The 18,775-nt window shown below is 54.1% G+C and overlaps 2 protein-coding genes across 4 annotated transcripts; one reads left to right on the forward strand and one right to left on the reverse strand.

Annotated features, from left to right (window-relative positions):
- Positions 1 to 1,823: 1,823 nt before the first annotated feature.
- Cdk10 (cyclin dependent kinase 10) lies at positions 1,824 to 11,076 on the forward strand. 3 transcript variants are annotated; one of them, XM_032887468.1, is made up of 13 exons: positions 1,824 to 1,953; positions 3,494 to 3,566; positions 4,163 to 4,234; positions 4,562 to 4,664; positions 4,785 to 4,866; positions 5,423 to 5,490; positions 5,972 to 6,024; positions 6,232 to 6,301; positions 9,104 to 9,163; positions 9,423 to 9,546; positions 9,634 to 9,773; positions 10,166 to 10,218; positions 10,424 to 11,076. In XM_032887468.1, the coding sequence occupies exons 1-13, from the start codon at positions 1,867 to 1,869 to the stop codon at positions 10,519 to 10,521; spliced, it is 1,083 nt and encodes a 360-aa protein (XP_032743359.1). In that variant the 5' UTR covers positions 1,824 to 1,866; the 3' UTR covers positions 10,522 to 11,076. The 3 variants fall into 3 exon arrangements, with proteins under 3 accessions (XP_032743359.1, XP_032743360.1, XP_032743358.1); XM_032887469.1 differs by having other exon boundaries at positions 1,841 to 1,915; XM_032887467.1 differs by having other exon boundaries at positions 1,856 to 1,953; positions 3,107 to 3,566.
- Positions 11,077 to 11,397: 321 nt separating this feature from the next.
- On the reverse strand, positions 11,398 to 15,595 carry Spata2l (spermatogenesis associated 2 like). The gene is made up of 3 exons (XM_032887470.1): positions 15,251 to 15,595; positions 14,627 to 14,930; positions 11,398 to 13,335 (listed from the first exon to the last, which is right to left on the reverse strand). Exons 2-3 carry the CDS (start codon positions 14,927 to 14,929, stop codon positions 12,358 to 12,360), a joined length of 1,281 nt encoding a protein of 426 aa, XP_032743361.1. The 5' UTR covers position 14,930; positions 15,251 to 15,595; the 3' UTR covers positions 11,398 to 12,357.
- Between the last annotated feature and the right edge of the window lie 3,180 nt (positions 15,596 to 18,775).

Here is an 18,775-nt window from a genome sequence, read left to right on the forward strand (position 1 = left end):
TGCATGTATGTATATACACATACACACGTGCACATTCATACACATAACCTAAATGACTCTGGTTGTAACAGGAGGGAGCCCTTGGGCAGGTCCATGATGAGGAGTCCCACTGAACAGTCACACAATGCCACAGACCTACTATAAAGAAAGTTTATTGGGAAGGGGCATGCAGCAGGGAAGAGGTAGAGGCAGAGAAAGTGGGGGCGGGGGTAGCCAGAAAGGAAGAGGGAGGGTAGAGATCAGAGTCAGGAACATGGGGGGGGGAGAGAATATGAAGAAGGTGAGAGAGAGCTGGGCTGTCAGCAATCCTCATATAGGCCTGTCTCTCACATGATGGTAGATGGTGAAGGTAGGCTCTTGCTAGGTCACTGTCACTGGGTTCCTGAGAGGAGCCCACTGGAACTGTCTGGAAGCCACTAACTTTCAAAACTGATTTGTTTGTGTCCTGCTAAGAAGTGAGCCTAGGACTTAACACAGTGCTAGGCAGATGCTCCCCCACGAAGCTGCAATCCCAGCCTGATTGTTTTTGAGACAGGGATAGGATGTCATATCTTTTTTTTTTTTTTTTTTTTGGTTCTTTTTTTCGGAGCTGAGGACCGAACCCAGGGCCTTGCGCTTCCTAGGTATGCGCTCTACCACTGAGCTAAATCCCCAGCCCCAGGATGTCATATCTAATCCAGTCTGGATCGGAATTCACTATATAGCCCAGGCCAGCCTTGAACACACAGCAATCTTCCAGCCTTAGCCTCCTGACTGCTGCAATTCCAGGTGTGTGACGGTGTGCCCAGAGGAAAACTGAATTTCAAAGTTAAAAAAATTTAAATGGCAAACAATCTGTTAGAAATGTTACAGTATTATTTTTTATGATTTATTATTGAGACGCTATTGAAAGCCTTTTGTTTTGAGATAGGCTATGTACCCTATTCTAGCTTTGAACTCAGAACCTTCTGGCCTCGGTCTCCAAAGTCCTATGATTACTGGCATATGCCACCATGTCTAAATACCAACTAATCCGCCTAGCGTTAACCTAGTGCCCACCCGGGCCTGCGCTCTGGCCATACAGAAGCAGGGACATTCACCTTCCTAATCTATATAAACCCTGCACAAAGGATCAGAGCCAATCAGTGTTCTGAGTTCCAGTACACAGTCCAAGAGCTGAGTGCAGCCTCGCAGAACCACTTGGGTTTGAGTTGCTCTCCAGTGGTCAGTACATCAATTCCCAGTAATGTTCAGAACCAAGCAACTTTCCCCAACTCAGGAAGACAAATAAGGAGTAGAAAGGAAGAGCAGGAAATGCAGCTCTTTATGCCCTCGTGTACGATGCCCTGGCTGTACAAGGCTTCCTTCTGTGTTGTCCTTGGCTAGTGATGGGGACGAGGTTGGCCTCAGGAAGGACATGAAGGTACCCAACCACTCTCAAAAAACATAGCTCTGGGGTTGGGGATTTAGCTCAGTGGTAGAGCGCTTGCCTAGCAAGCGCAAGGCCCTGGGTTCGGGCCCCAGCTCCGAAAAAAAGAAAAGAAAAAAAAACAAAAACAAACAAAAAAACCCATAGCTCTGATTTGTGGTAGTTTCCTGGAAGAGCAGAAAGCGCTGCTGATGGCTGTAATTGGTTTCACTTAAATGGGAAACAGGGAAAAGAAGCATTTTCTTCTAGCTGATCAAAACCAATCTGGGCGACTTTGTGGAATTGTGTCTGTATCTAACGCTGAAAAGAGACCGGAACCTCTGTAGCCTGCTCAGATCCTACTCTCCGGGAGAGGGTTAGATGTTCGCCCAAGTGCAGAACAAACCGGAAGTGCGTTATGCGCCTGCGCCGAGGGGCGTTACGCCTGCGCGCCGGAAGAGGGCGGTACCGGCTTGGGCATGGCGGAGGTGGACCTGGAGTCGGATCAGATCCGACTGAAGTGTATCCGTAAGGAAGGTTTCTTCACCGTGCCTCCAGAACACAGGGTGCGACGGGGTGCCACTCGTGCGGTGCTGTGTGGCAGGGGCTCGCCGTGTCGCGTTAAAGTTTGAGGTTCCGGCGTCGGAGGAACATCAGTCGCAGAGTTTGCCGCGGCGTGTGCAGAAATCCGCAGCCCAGAGACCGGGGGCGGGGTGGGACCGAGGGAGTGCGACCTCGGGTGAAAAGAGTGGGAGGTTCCCGTGGCACCTGCAGCCGGGATGGGGGCGTCTCACCTCGCGTTCTCGGATTGTCCCTTTTGTGTGATGCGGGAGGTGAACCTTAGGGGCGCCGATTTCTGCTCACAGTTGATGGGACGAGGATTTTGCAGCAGCCCACATATGTTTTAACTTCTAGTTTATGCCTTTCGAGGTCATAACTACGAGCCTCGGAGCACCAGGCCCACTTAACTGAGAGCCTCAGAGCACTGTGCTGAAATCTGAGGTAGCGAAACCCCTTCTTAAAGGGGGAGAAAATGCACGCGTGCAGTGGTTGTTGATCCCTTAAGTCAAAAATGTCAGACCTGCGTGGTGGTCCACACTTGTAATCCCAGTCAAGGGGTTGAGGATGATCACTCCAAGTCGGAGGGGAGCCTAGGCCACAAAGTGAGACCTGGACTCAAAAATAAGCAAAAATAAAAAGGAGTGGAGATTTTGGAGAAAAGCAGTATATTCTGTAAGAAACTGTAGAAGAGTTGACATTTGTTTTGGGCCAGGAAGTGTTGCCAGAATTTGGGCAGATCTGACAAGGGATGCTATGCCATACTCAGGTGGCAACACAAACTCATGATGAAGGGAATTTCAGAGTGAACAGGGAGCCTATGAGGAGAGGGAGGGAGTGAGCTAAGAGTGGACCACGGGGGCCATCAGACATCAGAAAGTAATAAAACCCAGGGCAGAGCTCTTAAGAGACAGGAAGCCTGCAGGGGACTTTTGTAACCTTGCTGAGGTCCTTCTGTATCCAAGAAATGCTCAGTTAATCCACCTATAAAGGCATCGCACCATGAAGACATAAGAAGTTACAGACTCCCCAATAAGACCCCAGAATACTATGGCCCGGGCAAGCTATTTCTCTGACCCCTAACATTCTAGAGGCAGCTGTTTCCCATAAGTGGGCTAACTTCTGTTTCGTTGCCTCCCCTGACCCTGCTCCCCACCCCAGCCTGCAAAAGGAAGTGGATCAGCTAGCTCCCCTCAGTCTGGAAGCCCTTCCCACATCTCACAGATGATTACCCCTGGATAGCTTTCCTCACTCTGTGAGTCGGTGTTGGAGGCTGGATCCTCCTGCACAGAGGTGTTTGTGTCCATGGCTTGTGGCCATTTGTCACTAGACAGCAGACATCTGGAACATGGGGTGGGAGGGAATATGTAGGCCATCTTCAGTGTGCTTCAGTATTTCAAAGTAATTCCAGTGGTATCCGTCCCCAGATACATGGTTGCTTTCTGTTTGGTAAGCAAGATGCAAGTGATGTCTCAGTGCCAGATATGGGTGAGACACCACTTGTGCTGTAGCTTCCAGATCCCCACACTGGCTGCCTCTCTCTTCCAGCTGGGAAGATGCCGAAGCGTTAAGGAGTTCGAGAAGCTGAACCGGATTGGCGAGGGCACCTATGGCATTGTGTGTGAGTGGTCAAGACAAAGCTCTATCGGGACTGGAAGGCTCGCACTCTGTACTCCAGACCAGGCCGAAGCTGGCTCTCAAACGTTAATCCCTGGTGGGATACTTGAACACAAGCATCAGGCTGCTAATGTGAGCGATCCAGATGAGTACTGTGGAGGAGATAACTGACTTCCAAAGCTCCTTGCAGCTCCATAGCTGGGAGGTTTTTTGCCAAGAATCTGGAAGTCGCAGAGGTCAACAAAATGCTCGCAAGCCGTTATAATATGTCTTTCCCCCTAGGTAGACTACCTTCATTGGTATTAGGGTATTGCACACGTGAACTCAGAGCAGTAGGCTGCATGGGAGAGCTTCTCTCCACAAGAATTGTTGATGGCCAGGTGTCCGCTCAAGAGCAAAACCGAAAACTCCCAATCCAGCTCAAATGAGAATTCCCAAGCTCACATCTTGGGAATGGAGGAAGGACTGAGTTTTGCTGAACATTAAGTTGTCAGAGAAGAAAAAGAACTTCAGTAAACTCATAAGAGAGGCCCCATGTGGCAAGATGGAGCTGTGACAGCGTTTGAGGTAGACTCCATGGCATATGTGCTCCTGTTTCAGATCGAGCCCGGGATACGCAGACGGATGAAATTGTTGCCCTGAAGAAGGTGCGGATGGACAAAGAGAAAGATGGTGAGCTGGGGACAGGGTGCAGGACCACCCTGCACCTTGGGGCATTAGAGCAGGAAGGAGCATAAAAGCACAGGCCAGCACAGGCCACCTGAGGTTTTGGGGGTGGGGAGGGGGATGTGCATCGTAGTTAAGGAGCTGGCCCAGCCTGTCACCGCCCTCAGCCCTTCCTCCCCTTGGCCAGCTGTAAAATTGTACATTCTCTCCAAACCCTTTCGCCCCACAATGAATGCACGAGTAAGAGTGGTGTCGGTGTCACCGAAGTTGTCCCTGGCAGGAGGACAGGATGTGCGGGGCTGAGTGGAGTTCACTGAGCACCTTTGGTTTCAGGCATCCCCATCAGCAGCCTGCGTGAAATCACACTGCTCCTGCGTCTCCGCCATCCCAACATTGTGGAGCTGAAGGAGGTGGTTGTGGGCAACCACCTGGAGAGGTGTGTGGTTTCCTGCATCTGCCCCACACAAAGGGCTAACCTGCCTACAGCAGGCCCGACCGGTGTGCCTACCAGGGAGAAAACAGAGGATGCCACGTGTTTTCTCTCTTTTCCGTCTAGCATCTTTCTGGTCATGGGTTACTGTGAACAAGATCTGGCCAGCCTATTGGAAAATATGCCAACGCCCTTCTCGGAGGCCCAGGTGTGAGAGGGAGGCGCTCCCTGGTTGGTGGATAGATTTGTTGAATGTGACAGCTGGAAGTGGATGGAGTTACCCAGTGCCTCTTGCACAGTATCTGTTGCACAGGCCTGTCGGCTCTAGGTCTTCTCGGTCCATGTGGCAGGCCACTGGAAAGGAAAGAGGGACTGGAGAAATGGCTGGGGGTTGGAGGGTGGGTAAAGTACATGTGTGCATGTGAGTGAGGGCTGGAGTTCTGATCCCAGGATATGTTCTAGGCCAGCTGGCTGGGTAGAGCAGCCAATTGGGTCAGCCCTGGGTTCAAAGGAAAGATGCTGCTGTCATATATAACACGGAAAGCAGTTGCTGACACTTGATGTCAACCTCCTTATCATTAGACTAATGCAAACGTGCCCACACATACACTGCACACAAACATGGGTACCACATAAATGTTCATATATTCACAGTAAATAAGTCTACTGCAGTACTGTCTTAGTTGTGCAGCCACACTCTGGAGGTGCTGGTGACCTCCAGGCAGCGTGTCGACGCTCTCCACCCTGTGTCTGGCCCTCCTCAGGTTAAGTGCATCCTGCTGCAAGTGCTTCGAGGCCTTCAGTACCTGCACCGGAGCTTCATCATCCACAGGTGGGCGGGGCGGCCAGGAGGAAGGGGAGGGGCGTGTCTGACGGGGGCAGGGAGTGGGCCAGGAACAGCCGCCGTGCCCCAGTGTCTCATTCTGAAATATACTCAAGAGAGGAGCAGACATCCAGTAGAAATCTCTGACTGCCCCCAGACAGATGAAACAAGTCTGATCAGCCCTCACTTTTCTGGGAAGTAGGTGTGGGTGGGAAGCAGCAGCCTGAAGCCTTCGGTGGAGAGCGCCTACCCAGAGTCTTAGGCCAGGAGCTGCTGTCTCGAGATGCCTGTGAGGTGTGGAGTCCTCTTGTCTGACCTTTGTGCTGGGCTGCTGTAGCAAGACGTGAGAAACGAGGCATGGCCTCTCTGCGCCTTTTTGATTTTAGAAAAGCCCAGTTAAATGCCAGGAAAGTGTGTCGGGCCGTGGTGGGCCTGGCTGCCCCTTGGGAACTCACTTCCTTGGAAAACCATTGCTTTCTTTCTGACCCAGGGACCTGAAGGTGTCCAACTTGCTCATGACAGATAAGGGGTGTGTGAAGACAGGTGGGTGCTGGGCGCTGACCCTGCGTATGTGGAGGTGGGTTCCTTTGAGCATGCCTTTTGGGGTGGGGATGCCCGTGTGGCTCTGGAAACCAGAGCTGACTTGTCTGTCGTCCTAGCCCCAGGCCACCGTAGTCCAGTTCTCTTTGCAGAAGGCAGCAGTGAGCAGTCCTCCTCAGTGATAATCTTTTTTCCTCTTCTCTGCGGCAGCCGATTTCGGCCTGGCTCGGGCCTATGGTGTTCCAGTAAAGCCAATGACTCCCAAGGTTGTTACCCTCTGGTGAGTTCCTTAGAGTCGCGGTGGCCTATGGGATTTGTACGTCTTCCCCAGCATCCCTTACATTGTGGCAGATGAGAGTCTAGAAGCTGTATGGAGGACACACTGCTCAGAACAGAGCCAGGCTCAGTGGCCTCAAGAACTCTGCTTTGTTGGGATGGATGCCATCCTGTGCTGGACGGAGGGCGGCTGCGCCTTTGTCCCAGCCCTCGGGGGGCAGAGTCAGGCAGATCCCTGAGTTGAGGCCAGGACAGCCTGGCTGCATGAGAAACCCTGTCTTGAAAACACCAAAACAAAAACACCACAGACAGGAGTGCCACCGCACTGTGACATAGCACAGACGGGAGTGCCACCGCACTATGACATAGCACAGACGGGAGTGCCACCGCACTATGACATAGCACAGACAGGAATGCCATCACACTGTGACATAGCACAGACGGGAGTGCCACCGCACTGTGACATAGCACAGACGGGAGTGCCACTGCACTGTGACATAAGCACAGACGGGAGTGTCACCGCACTGTGACATAGCACAGACGGGAGTGCCACCGCACTGTGACATAGCACAGACGGGAGTGCCACCGCACTGTGACATAGCACAGACAGGAGTGCCACTGCACTGTGACATAAGCACAGACGGGAGTGTCACCGCACTGTGACATAGCACAGACAGGAATGCCACCGCACTGTGACATAGCACAGACGGGAGTGCCACCGCACTATGACATAGCACAGACGGGAGTGCCACCGCACTATGACATAGCACAGACAGGAATGCCACCGCACTGTGACATAGCACAGACGGGAGTGCCACCGCACTGTGACATAGCACAGACGGGAGTGCCACTGCACTGTGACATAAGCACAGGCGGGAGTGTCGCACTGTGACATAGCACAGACGGAGTGCCACCGACTGTGACATAGCACAGACGGAGTGCCACCGCACTGTGACATAGCACAGGCGGGAGTGCCACTGCACTGTGACATAAGCACAGACGGAGTGTCACGACTGTGACATAGCACAGAGGGGAATGCCACCGACTGTGACATAGCACAGACAGGAGTGCCACCGCACTGTGACATAGCACAGACGGGAGTGCCACCGCACTGTGACATAGCACAGACGGGAGTGCCACTGCACTGTGACATAAGCACAGACGGGAGTGTCACCGCACTGTGACATAGCACAGACGGGAATGCCACCGCACTGTGACATAGCACAGACAGGAGTGCCACCGCACTGTGACATAGCACAGACAGGAGTGCCACCGCACTGTGACATAGCACAGACGGGAGTGCCACCGCACTGTGACATAGCACAGACGGGAGTGCCACTGCACTGTGACATAAGCACAGATGGGAGTGCCACTGCACTGTGACATAAGGACAGACAGGAGTGCCACCGCACTGTGACATAAGCACAGACAGGAATGCCACTGCACTGTGACATAAGGACAGACAGGAGTGTCACCGCACTGTGACATAGCACAGAAGGGAGTGCCACCGCACTGTGACATAAGCACAGACGGGAATGTCACCGCACTGTGACATAAGCACAGACAGGAATGCCACCGCACTGTGACAAAGCACAGACAGGAGTGCCACCGCACTGTGACATAGCACAGACAGGAGTGCCACTGCACTGTGACATAAGCACAGACGGAGTGTCACGCCAAGACTGTGACATAGCACAGACAGGAATGCCACCGCACTGTGACATAGCACAGACAGGAGTGCCACCGCACTGTGACATAGCACAGACAGGAGTGCCACCGCACTGTGACATAGCACAGACGGGAGTGCCACTGCACTGTGACATAAGGACAGACAGGAATGTCACCTCACTGTGACATAAGGACAGACAGGAGTGCCACCGCACTGTGACATAAGGACAGACAGGAATGCCACCGCACTGTGACATAGCACAGAAGGGAGTGCCACCGCACTGTGACATAGCACAGACGGGAATGTCACCGCACTGTGACGTAAGGACAGACAGGAATGTCACCGCACTGTGACGTAAGGACAGACAGGAATGCCACCACACTGTGACATAAGGACAGACAGGAATGTCACCGCACTGTGACATAAGCACAGAAGGGAGTGCCACCGCACTGTGACATAAGCACAGACGGGAATGTCACCGCACTGTGACGTAAGGACAGACAGGAATGTCACCTCACTGTGACATAAGCACAGACGGGAATGTCACCGCACACTGACGTAGCCATAAACATCCTACCTCTGTGTTGTTCTTTCAAGTTAACTTTCTTCAGGTTCTTTTGGGGGCTTGGCGGAGAGTAAGGTTGGAGAGGGGTGGTAGGGGGGTTTCCAGAAAGGGTTTCTCTGTAGCCTGCTCTGAGCTCACTCTGTAGACCAAGCTGGCCTTGAACTCCTAGAGATAGATGGATGGATGGATGGATGGATGGATGGATGGATGGATGGATGGATGGATGGATGGATGATAGATCTGCCTGCCTCTGTGCTGGGATTAAAGGTGTGCGCCAGCACTGCCTGGCCTTCTGTGGTAGTTTTAAGGCAGAACGAGGCTGTGGCTAAGGGCAGGACGTTGATGTCTCTCACATCCTCATCAGGATCCTTATGTGGCCTCAGCTGTGTTCCGTGACTGCTGTCTGAAAGCTGACAATGGCATAGCTGTGCCTGGATCCATCGGTTCTTATGAGTCAGACATGGCAGCTCTCAGGCTTAGGGTGGAGGGTAGTCCATGGGCCACTGTGGACTCTGAAGGAGCTCAGGCTGAAGAAGGGCTGACCAGAGGTAAAATGGGGCCTTTGTCTGCAGGTACCGAGCCCCAGAGCTGCTGCTTGGAACTACTACCCAGACTACCAGCATCGACATGTGGTAGGAGTGGTTTCTGCTCCTAGGGCCTCAAGTCACCTGGCCCTGGAGGTCAGCCCTGGTCAGGAGATCAGGACTGGTGTGGTGGGGATGAACCTGACTGTGGCCCCCCGGGGGCGTGAGAACATGTCTGGAGTGTTCACTCACTGTCTCGAGCCTCGGGTTCTCGAGAGGCACTGCAGACCTGGGGGAGAGCCTTATGGCCTGCCTACTTCTTGAGTGTGTTGCTGTGATGCTAAGCAGGAGTTGGCTGCTCCTACAGGGCTGTTGGCTGCATCCTGGCAGAGCTGCTGGCCCATAAGCCCCTTCTCCCTGGCACTTCCGAGATCCACCAGATCGACTTGATCGTACAGCTGTTGGGGACACCGAGTGAGAATATCTGGCCGGTGGGTGTTACAGACTCCATCTATGTCACCACCTCAGTCCCCATCCATGCCTAGTGGCTCTGTCACTCCAGCCCCTGCCTCTCACAGGGTTTCTCCAAGCTGCCCCTGGCCGGCCAGTACAGCCTGAGGAAACAGCCCTACAACAACCTCAAGCACAAGTTCCCGTGGCTCTCAGAGGCCGGACTTCGCCTGCTCAACTTCCTCTTCATGTATGACCCTAAGAAAAGGTACACCCCTCACCTGTAGGTGGCTCCGTGGGCCCAACCCCTGACTTCTGCAGAGATGGAAGGACACCGTAAGCCCAGATCCTTAATACACCTTTTATGGTGTTGGAATGGAAGCTAAGGCCTTCCTTGCACCCACACTAGGCAAGCAGTCTAGCACTGAGCCATCTCAATTCAACAAATGTTTTAAAGACGGTTTTTCACGACAGACCACAGATGCCCACTTCTCAGACATACGCAGACACCCATAGGTGCCAGGTGTCCAGTTTGGCCCTCGGTCTTAGAGTTTCTAGGTCTCTGGTCCCCATTTTTTGGAAGTTGAATTGGGCTGTTGAGCGTGGCTGTTTTGAGTAAAGTAGGCCTCTCTGAGGTCACAGGTCACTGTCATTCTCCAGGGCAACAGCAGGAGACTGCCTGGAGAGTTCCTACTTCAAGGAGAAGCCCCTACGTAAGTTCTCCAGACCTCCTTAGGTTCTCTTAGGGCATGACGAGAAGGCCTGTTTATCCACATTGGGTGGGTTCCCGGGCAGTCTCCACAGGGGAGGAGGAAGGGAACGGACGGCCAGCTTAAGTGAGGAGTCCTTTCTAGAGCTGGAGCATGCTCCACCCCAGCCCTTCTCCAGGCCAGCCCTGAAGCTGCCCTTCTCCTGCAGCCTGCGAGCCGGAGCTCATGCCTACCTTCCCCCACCACCGTAACAAGCGTGCTGCCCCAGCTGCCACTGAGGGGCAGAGCAAACGATGCCGGCCCTGAATGAGCCCAGCCCACCCTTCCACATCCTCATGGATCATCAGCCAACGACTGGGGGGGGGGGCCCTCCAGGCCAACAGGCCCTTGCCTCTTCCAATTGGCCAGCCTCTTCAGCTGACTCCTCCCTGACATGGACAGGGAGGTTGCTGACTGGGGTACCCAGGATAGACCTGTTGTAGCACCATCTGGTGGCCTATCTTGTCTATCAGTGAAGCCTGGCTTCTTGGGGGACAGAGCTGGTGCTGAGAGGCCTAAGGGCCCCAGTCAGTATGTGTTGGAACTGGAGCTGGGCACCAGCCTGGAATGAACAGGCCCAGGAGATCATAACTGTTCTTGCTTGGCGACTAGGAGCCGCCCAGGACAGATAAGCTATAGTGGCCCTGGCAGGGTTGATGGGGCTTCAGGTGGGAAGGAGGGAGCAGGTGTCAGTTGGGATAGAATACTTTGACAACTGTCAGAATGAAAGCTTTCAGTGGGTGTGGCTGGCACTGGTGCCCAGGGAGAGAATGGGTGGACTGCTTTTCCCGGGGAGGAGAGATAAAAAGCTTTTCCAGTAGACAGTTTGGCAATCCTTTAATGTACTGTGGGGGTTCGATCCATGCAACATGGACAGCGTCCTCTGAGGGGCCTGCAGGAGGAGTGGGAACAGGCTTGGCAGAGGGGGACAGTGTCCTCTGCGGGCCTGCAGGAGGAGTGGGAACAGGCTTGGCAGAGGGGGGACAGTGTCCTCTGTGGGCCTGCAGGAGGAGTGGGAACAAGTTTGGCTGAGGGGGACAGTGTCCTCTGCGGGCCTGCAGGAGGAGTGGGAACAGGCTTGGCAGAGGGGGACAGTGTCCTCTGCGGGCCTGCAGGAGGAGTGGGAACAAGTTTGGCTGAGGGGGACAGTGTCCTCTGCGGGCCTGCAGGAGGAGTGGGAACAGGCTTGGCAGAGGGGGTGCCACTAGAGGGAGTGTTTGCAGAGTGGTGATCTCTGAGTCTGGGCCTCTGAGTGGTTGATGAAAACCCAGCCCTTTATTATCCCCCTCCTGAGGATGAGTGGTTTAGGGGCCCTAATGAGGGGTCCTGGGCTACCCCCATGGGAGATGAGGGTATAATTCTTCCTGGTTAGCTCTGTGCCCAGAATGAGCTCCAAGGGGCAGTGAGCTGCTTTTTGGCAGTCGCCCGGGAAGTGGCCTGTGCGCACTTTCCCCTTGGCTGGTAGGCAGCTGATTGCTGAGAATCATTCCTGCTGGATGGGGGTGACAGCTCCCCCCACTGCCTGGGAGTGTGCCTCCCACTGTTTTTGCAGTGCCTCCTTACTAACAGCAGAGGTGAACCGGGGTCCTCACAGCTAAGTTAGCTCTGTTCTATCAGACCCTCCCACATGGCACAAACCTAACTCGGGGCTCTTACTGTGTCACCTGCAGTCTCTTGAGCAAGCCCCTGGGTGAGGTTTCTCAGTACATGGAGAGAGGGACATCCTTAGTCATAGACTGCAGGGGTCAGGTAGGGAGCTTCAGGCAGTTCATAGGCTGGGGTCTTAGAGTGAGTTTGGGTACTGTAACAGGGGTAACCTGGACCTCTCTACCCAGCACATCTGGGCGTGAGGAGAGGGACATGGGGGAAGGATCTTGTTGATTGAGCTCGGCCTGCTGCACCAGGGCTGACACGGGCATGTCCGTGAGGATGTCTGGTAGGGCACCAGGCAAGAGCATTCCATGAAGGCTCCACCCTCTTTGACCTGCAGGTCCTGGACTCCCCTGGGGAATAGGAAGGCCAGGGCAGTCAGTGGCCTAGGCCCTTTCCTAAAAGAAGCACCGTGAAAACTGTGTCCCCAGAAGACTTGGGGTCCACCTGGGCCTAGGGATGGGCCCCAGGACTGTCATAGAGCAGGGTATCCACCTGTGCTCGTTGCAGCCACAGGCGTCTCTGGTTGTCACCAAGAAGTATGCGCAGTGAATGAGTCGGGCGGCAGGCAGATAGGGCAGTGCAGTGGGTAGCGTGTAGCTGGCGGCAAGTGTCACAGCAGAGGGTGGGTAGGTTGCCAGGGCTCAAGCAGCTATGAGCCTGGTAGCTCAGAGGCTCAACAGCTGGCCCGTAGGCCGAGGGTGCTGCTCCTTCTGCCTGCCTGTGACGGGGGCTGGCTTGCCCAGGGCTTGAAGGGGATTCAGGGGGAGCTAAGTCCCCTGACCGACTCAGCTCCCGGCGCAGAGAGAGGAAGGAGAAAGCAGAGGGTTCTGGCTCCAGCTCCTCTTCCAGAGCCCCGTATGGTGGGCTGCTGGCCCGGTGTAGCTCATCAGCTGGGGTGTCCCAGGACTGGCCTCCAGAGCCCCATAGTTTGGCACTCTGCTCCCAGAGTGGTGGCCTATAGGCCAGTTCCACAGGAGGTGAGTCCAGGCCTGGCGAAGGCTCACCATACAGACTGGCCTCTGAGCTCTCGTCTTCCTGCAGGTCCTGGTACAGGTCCACTGAGGCCCCATAAGCAGCAGGTGTGCCCCGAGGGGGCAGGGGTGGGGGCTCCTCATCTTGGGCCAGCCGCTGCTGAAGCCAGGCTACACAGGAGGCCACATCCCCACTAGCCCGTCGAGCTCGGAGCAGCTCCTCAGCTGGTAGCACACTGGTACCCAGCTGGGTCAGCACCTCACCTAGGATCTCACACTCCAACCGGAGAGCAAAGCAGCCCAGGGCCACCTGCACCAGCTGGCAGGCAGGGGGTGGGGTGGTCACCATTAGGCGGTGGTTGTCCCTGCGCACGTAGCCCATCTTCTGGAAGCTTCGAGTCAGGAGCTCCTCAGAGAGTACACCCTTCAGCACATGCACATAGCCCCCTGAGAAGGTCTGTAAGGAAGGGTCCTGGTCAGGTGTGCTCTTCCATAAAGGATCCTGGATGCAGTCCTGCCTTGACTGCACCAAGGGTGCACTTCTGAAGTTGTGTTCACCCCCTGAGATAGTTTTCATCTGTCTGAAGTGAGCCTGGATTTAGACATTTTTTTCCTCCAAGGGAGAACCTAAGTGTGTATGCTAGGTAAACATTGTGTCGCTAAGACGTATTCCTAACCCCTCAGGTCTTTTTTTTTTTTTTTTTTTTTTTTTTAAGACAAGGTCCTTACTGTAAAGCTCAGCTTGACCCTAAACTCACCATCCTCCTGCCTCCGCCTACAGGAATATTCCATTTCATCTAGCTGGCGGGTAGCCTCTTACATCCTGCTCTGCCCATTGTTTTTGTTTCCTCCCCACTCTAGTATTCCAGATCAAAGCTACCTACCGGGCCAAAGGGGCAGGCTAAGTTTGGGTCTTTCTCAAGTGTGAACATCCAAAACAGCTCTAGGCACCCTTGGGGCACTTCTGTGCACAGCACCCTCAGGAAGAGGACATCTACACACAAGGAGCACAGGCTAGAACACCCTTCTTTGGTCTTTGCACCTTGACTTAAGAGAAAAGGGGCTTTCCCCAAAAACCACCCAGCTAGGAGGCTCTATCCTTGCCAGTTCCACCCCAACACTTCCTGAACTCTACAGTGTCAAGGCCAAGCCGCCGCCTCTGTCCTCTGGGCCTCTAGCTTCACAGGATGAATGAAAGTCCTGGGATCTCGAGTGTCCCTGTGGAGCAGCAGGCTGATGGGGTGTGGAGGGGGGAGACGCTGCCATGACAACCAGTGGAGGTTTACCTCGCCCACGTGCTTACTGACGTCATTGCCTTCCCACTCAAAATTAGCTCAGAGCGGCCCTGCCCCCTCTAGGTGGTCTGCTATCTGACCTCAGGACTAAGCCAGCCCTGGACCTGGCCACCTAACCTGGACCTAGGCAGGAATAAGACCCCTGCCGTTCTCTTCCCAGTCTTAGCAGCCTCCTTTTACAGAAGGGACCAGTCCACATCCTAGAGGAGTTAAGATGACCATAGGACATCAAATACCTCCCTCACCCACCCACAGCTACCCTAGAATTTCCATGGCAACTAGGGCAGTGAGACTACTCTGAGGACAGCCATGTAAGTTCTAGGTCAATGACTGGTAGGCATGCAATCCCAACACGCCCACGACCCCTCAGCGCAGAACCCTCCCCTGAAGAGGGCCTGCAGCCCCCAGCAGTCGGACCAGGAAGGGAGTGAAGGAGCATCACTAACACCGTACCTTGATGGTGGTGAACTCCTTTCTCCAGGGCAGCAGGTACAGGTGCACAGCGGCCAGCTCTAGGAGTTCGAAGGCGCGGGCCAGATCGCGGAGGGCTGGCGCCAGGTCAGCACGGCCCCACAGGCCATCAGTGAACAGTGCCAGCGCATCGTCCTGTAGCGCCCCGTGCAGGTCGAAGTCCTCCACCAGAATCTGCCAGAGCACCGCGCGCAGCGAGGGGTCGCCACAGACGCCCGCGCGGCCGCGCCGCAGCTCGCGCTCCAGGCACAGGCGATAGTCCTCCGACAGCGAGCTGCTGCCCATCCTGACCGAGCGCGGGACGAGGTGTCAAACTAGAGACCATATCATCTCAGCTGTGCCACTCTCCACCCCGCACCCAGCAACTCCAGGGCCCCCTCCAACCTGGAAATAGGGACCTTGAGAGCTTAGCAAGTCTCGGGATCTATGATCCCCTTCAGCCATGAGACAGCTCAGTGACCACAGTATCTACAGCCTCCCCTCCCCGTGACACCTTCAGCACCGCTTGCTGATCATCCTCGTTTCAACAGCACTGCTCCCATCAGCTGAACCTCTTGCAACCAGAACCCCTCTCCCACCGACCGTCCCCAAGGGCGGCGGTGCTACCTGCTAGTCGCCAGCTATCCCAGAGAGCTCCGCTTGGGCCTGGGTCTATCCTCGCTCTTCCGCAGAGTGTCAAGCCCGCCCCTTGGCCTTGGTTGTGACGTTGGGGGGCGAGGCTGGAGTCGGGTGCCGCCCTTTCAGCGAAGTAGGAGGGTGGTGGTGTGGGCGCGGCCTGGGCGAAGCTGGGCGTGGCCCTCCCTCGCAGCTCACCTTTTGAGGTCCTCTCAGATTCACTGTCTCCAGTCTTTCCACCAGTCTGAGGTCGTTAATCGCCTAGTTACGGCCCAGGGAGTGGGAGTACACAGTGGTTGTGTAATACCTGTCGCCAAGATGTGCCACTGGAGCAGGTCTGAACCAGGCTGGATTTTGGCTCCTCAAGTCAACCCACAGAATAGCCAAATACCAGCTAGGCGGGGCCTATCTAGGCGGGCTGATCATGGACCAAAGGAGGTCAAACACGTGTATTTAGGTACGATTTAAAACGGGTGGGGTGGTGGATTGCCCAGTGGGTCTGAGTGTGGCAGCTCACAACCAGCTCTAACTCCAGTTGCCAACATCCTCTGCTGGCAGACAAGACACTTACACACAAATAACAGAGCAGGAGGTGCCCAGGAGGGCCTCTGCTGGCTTTGTTCTCTGTTCTCTGGTACTTCATTTCTTAGTCCGAGAAAATAGGCTAGGGAGCATTTGAGGTAGGATGAATGTATTCATCCTCCAGGACAAGGTGCTCCTTAAATGTGTGACCTGCAGGTCTGCAAAACTGACCTGGATCATGTAGTCACCAAGAATCAGTCTGGGTGACTTCAGGGGAACTGTTCCTCGACTTACTGCAGTCTTACACAATTTACTCAGGACCTCAGGCACCTTCTTAATCCTAACACCCAAGCTTCACATAAGCAGTATCTTTTGCTCAATCCATTCCTGGATAGCATGTACCTCTTATCTCTCCAGGTCACCAAACCTAGGCCAAGCTTGATAAAAATAGAACCTGGCATAGGGAAGGTATCTGTCTTGTAGAATTTCCCTGAGTCGGAGGACTTCAAATAGTGTAAGTAGGCAGCAGTCCTCAGGCATCCTGCTTGTGCTCACTGAACAGAGGTCTTCTGTTGTGAGCTCCCCAATCCAAAGGGGGCCTTGGTTGGCTTTTGAGGTTGCCTCAACTCACGGTGACATGGTTTAACTCGTGACAAATCATGACAGATTCCACGCCTGCCTTGTTTTGAGACTGGATCCCAGCTGCAGCATAAAGAGGGAGTTAACAGAAAAAGGAGAGGCCTTGGGGGCAGGGGTGTGGCCCAACGGTAGAACGATTGCCTAGTATGTGTAAGGCCCCAGGTTTAGTCTCTAGCATTGCTGTGTTACACTGATGCCAAAGCTAGTTCACCTGCAAATGTCTCCTGTTTTCCACTTGTAATTTAGAGGTTATTCTGGACTGGTGTGAGCCTTAACCTCATATTGACGTTCTTCCCCCACCCTCCCCTCCCCTCTGTGCGTGTGTGTGAGTGTGTGTGTGTGTGTGTGTGTGTGTGTGTGTGTGTGTGTGTGTGTGAGAGAGAGAGAGAGAGAGAGAGAGAGAGAGAGAGAATATGTGTGTGTAGCTCTGGCTGTCCTACAACTATCGTTGTGGCCTGGAATTCACACTTCCTGTCATCCCAGGCAGGTTTGCAAGGTGGAGGCCATGCAGACCTACGTTGCCTAGGACTGTAAGCTGGCTTGTGCTCCTTTCCTCCACAGCTACGTCCTCCCTGCACCATCATGTCCTACAGCACTGTCCAGTTTCCAAACGTTTCCCCAACCCAATGAGCGTGTGGTTGTTATTGCTTTAACTTTCTTTTTTCTTTTTGAGACGGGAGCTCATGTAGCCAGATTAGTCCACCACGTTCGGTTTTATGTGCTAGGGATCTAACCTGGAGCTTCCTGTGTGATGGGCAGGTGCACTACCCGTTGACCCACACTCCCAGCTTCAACTTTTCAACTTGCAATTCATATTCATATTCATATTCTCTCTCTCTCTCTCTCTCTCTCTCTCTCTCTCTCTTTTATATGAGAACACTGTAGCTATCTTCAGACACACCAGAAGTGGACATCAGATCCCATTACAGATAGTTGTGAGCCACCATGTGGTTTCTGGAATTGAACTCAGACCTCTGGAAGAGCAGTCAGTGCTCTTAATTGCTGAGCCATCGCTCCAGCCCCTGACTTTAACTTTTATTCTTTATGTATAGTATGGGTGTTCTAAGTGTCCATGAGGCCCAAAGAGTGCACTGGGTCTCTTAAAAGTGGAGTTACAGATGGTTGTGAATTGTTAGATGTCGTTGCTGGGAGTTGAAACCTGGCCCTTTGCAAGAGTAAGTGCTCTTAACTGCTGAGCAGTTTCTCCAGCCTAGCTGAGACACAGTGCCTCAGTGGTAGTTGGCCTGGGTTAAATTTCCCTGAGAGAGAGTGAACGTTAGCACAGCTGGCTATTCCTGATGCAGGTGGGAAGAGGGTGCTGGGAGCCTCTGCCCCATCCTCAATCCACAGAGGTCTGCTCCATAGGTCAAGGGCCCAGGAATAGGTTGACCTGGGCCTACCGCTTGCTTTTGGTATCATGGTCCCAGGCTTCTACTGCACCATTTGTCGACTGGACTCTGAGGTCAGCCGACCAGGCTCAAAGATGCACATTCCCTTTCCTCGTGGGGCCAAAAAGCTCATTCCCCGCGGGTCTGGAACACAAGTGTTCAATAAATGCCCAATGACTAAGTCACATACAGCCTTACTCCAAGAATCTCCAAGGACTCCACTATTTCTGGTATTCCCCAGAACCCCCAGTGCTCCAGTCCAGTCTGGAAAGCCCCCCACTCCCCGCCGTATCCTGCCACTTACTTCCTTACGGCAACCCCAGTAGCCTTGGATATTTCCTGGGTGGGGCAGCTTGCCTCCCTGGGAGGTGCTGCCTGGGCCTGGATGCCAGCATCACCATAGGACCCACTAGAATCACGGGGCATCGCTATGTGTCCCTACACATGGGATGGCACTGTGGGACATTCCATTGTGTTTGGGTAGGATGAAGATGACTCAGACACTTTCAGGGAACTGCTGTGGACTCAGGACTGCAGTAGTGACTCAATTCTAACCCTCCTAATGACACCCTGCAGACACTTGCTATCCCAGAAGGGGAAGTCCACAACTTTCTGGCTGGGAACAGCCCTGGGGAGATACTGCTTCTGTGCAGAGGGTCTGGGTTTGGGCTCTGGCCCCTCATTACCCTGTCAGCTGTGATCTCTAGAGGAGTAGCAGAGGCTGTCTGTGTTGCCTGAGTCCTACCTGCCCAGTGGGTAAAGGAACAAGTCACATGGACGTAGATGGAGTGACTTCTTTATTTTAGTCTGCGTTGGTTGGTGGCCACTGGGAGACATCAGTCCAGGGGCTAAGCTTTAGACTCTGACACTAAAGAGTCTGTCCAACTGTATTTGTTAGCCAGTGTCCTGAATGGAGTTCACTGTCCCCAACCAGGACCAGCCCAGGGCAGGATGTCCTGGACCTCGG

This window comes from Rattus rattus, chromosome 17 (assembly GCF_011064425.1).
Source record: "Rattus rattus isolate New Zealand chromosome 17, Rrattus_CSIRO_v1, whole genome shotgun sequence".
NCBI classification, from domain to species: Eukaryota; Metazoa; Chordata; class Mammalia; order Rodentia; family Muridae; genus Rattus; species Rattus rattus.

Bases quoted from the DNA above. Each gene is read 5' to 3' on its own strand.
- Cdk10 (XM_032887467.1), top strand. From the start codon at position 3,377: ATGGTTGCTTTCTGTTTGGTAAGCAAGATGCAAGTGATGTCTCAGTGC. The intron at 4,235-4,561 runs GTGAGCTGGGGA...CTTTGGTTTCAG, and splicing joins GATGGACAAAGAGAAAGATG to GCATCCCCATCAGCAGCCTG. The intron at 6,025-6,231 runs GTGGGTGCTGGG...TCTCTGCGGCAG, and splicing joins TAAGGGGTGTGTGAAGACAG to CCGATTTCGGCCTGGCTCGG.
- Spata2l (XM_032887470.1), bottom strand. From the start codon at position 14,929: ATGGGCAGCAGCTCGCTGTCGGAGGACTATCGCCTGTGCCTGGAGCGC. The intron at 13,336-14,626 runs GTACGGTGTTAG...CCTTCCTTACAG, and splicing joins AGGAGTTCACCACCATCAAG to ACCTTCTCAGGGGGCTATGT.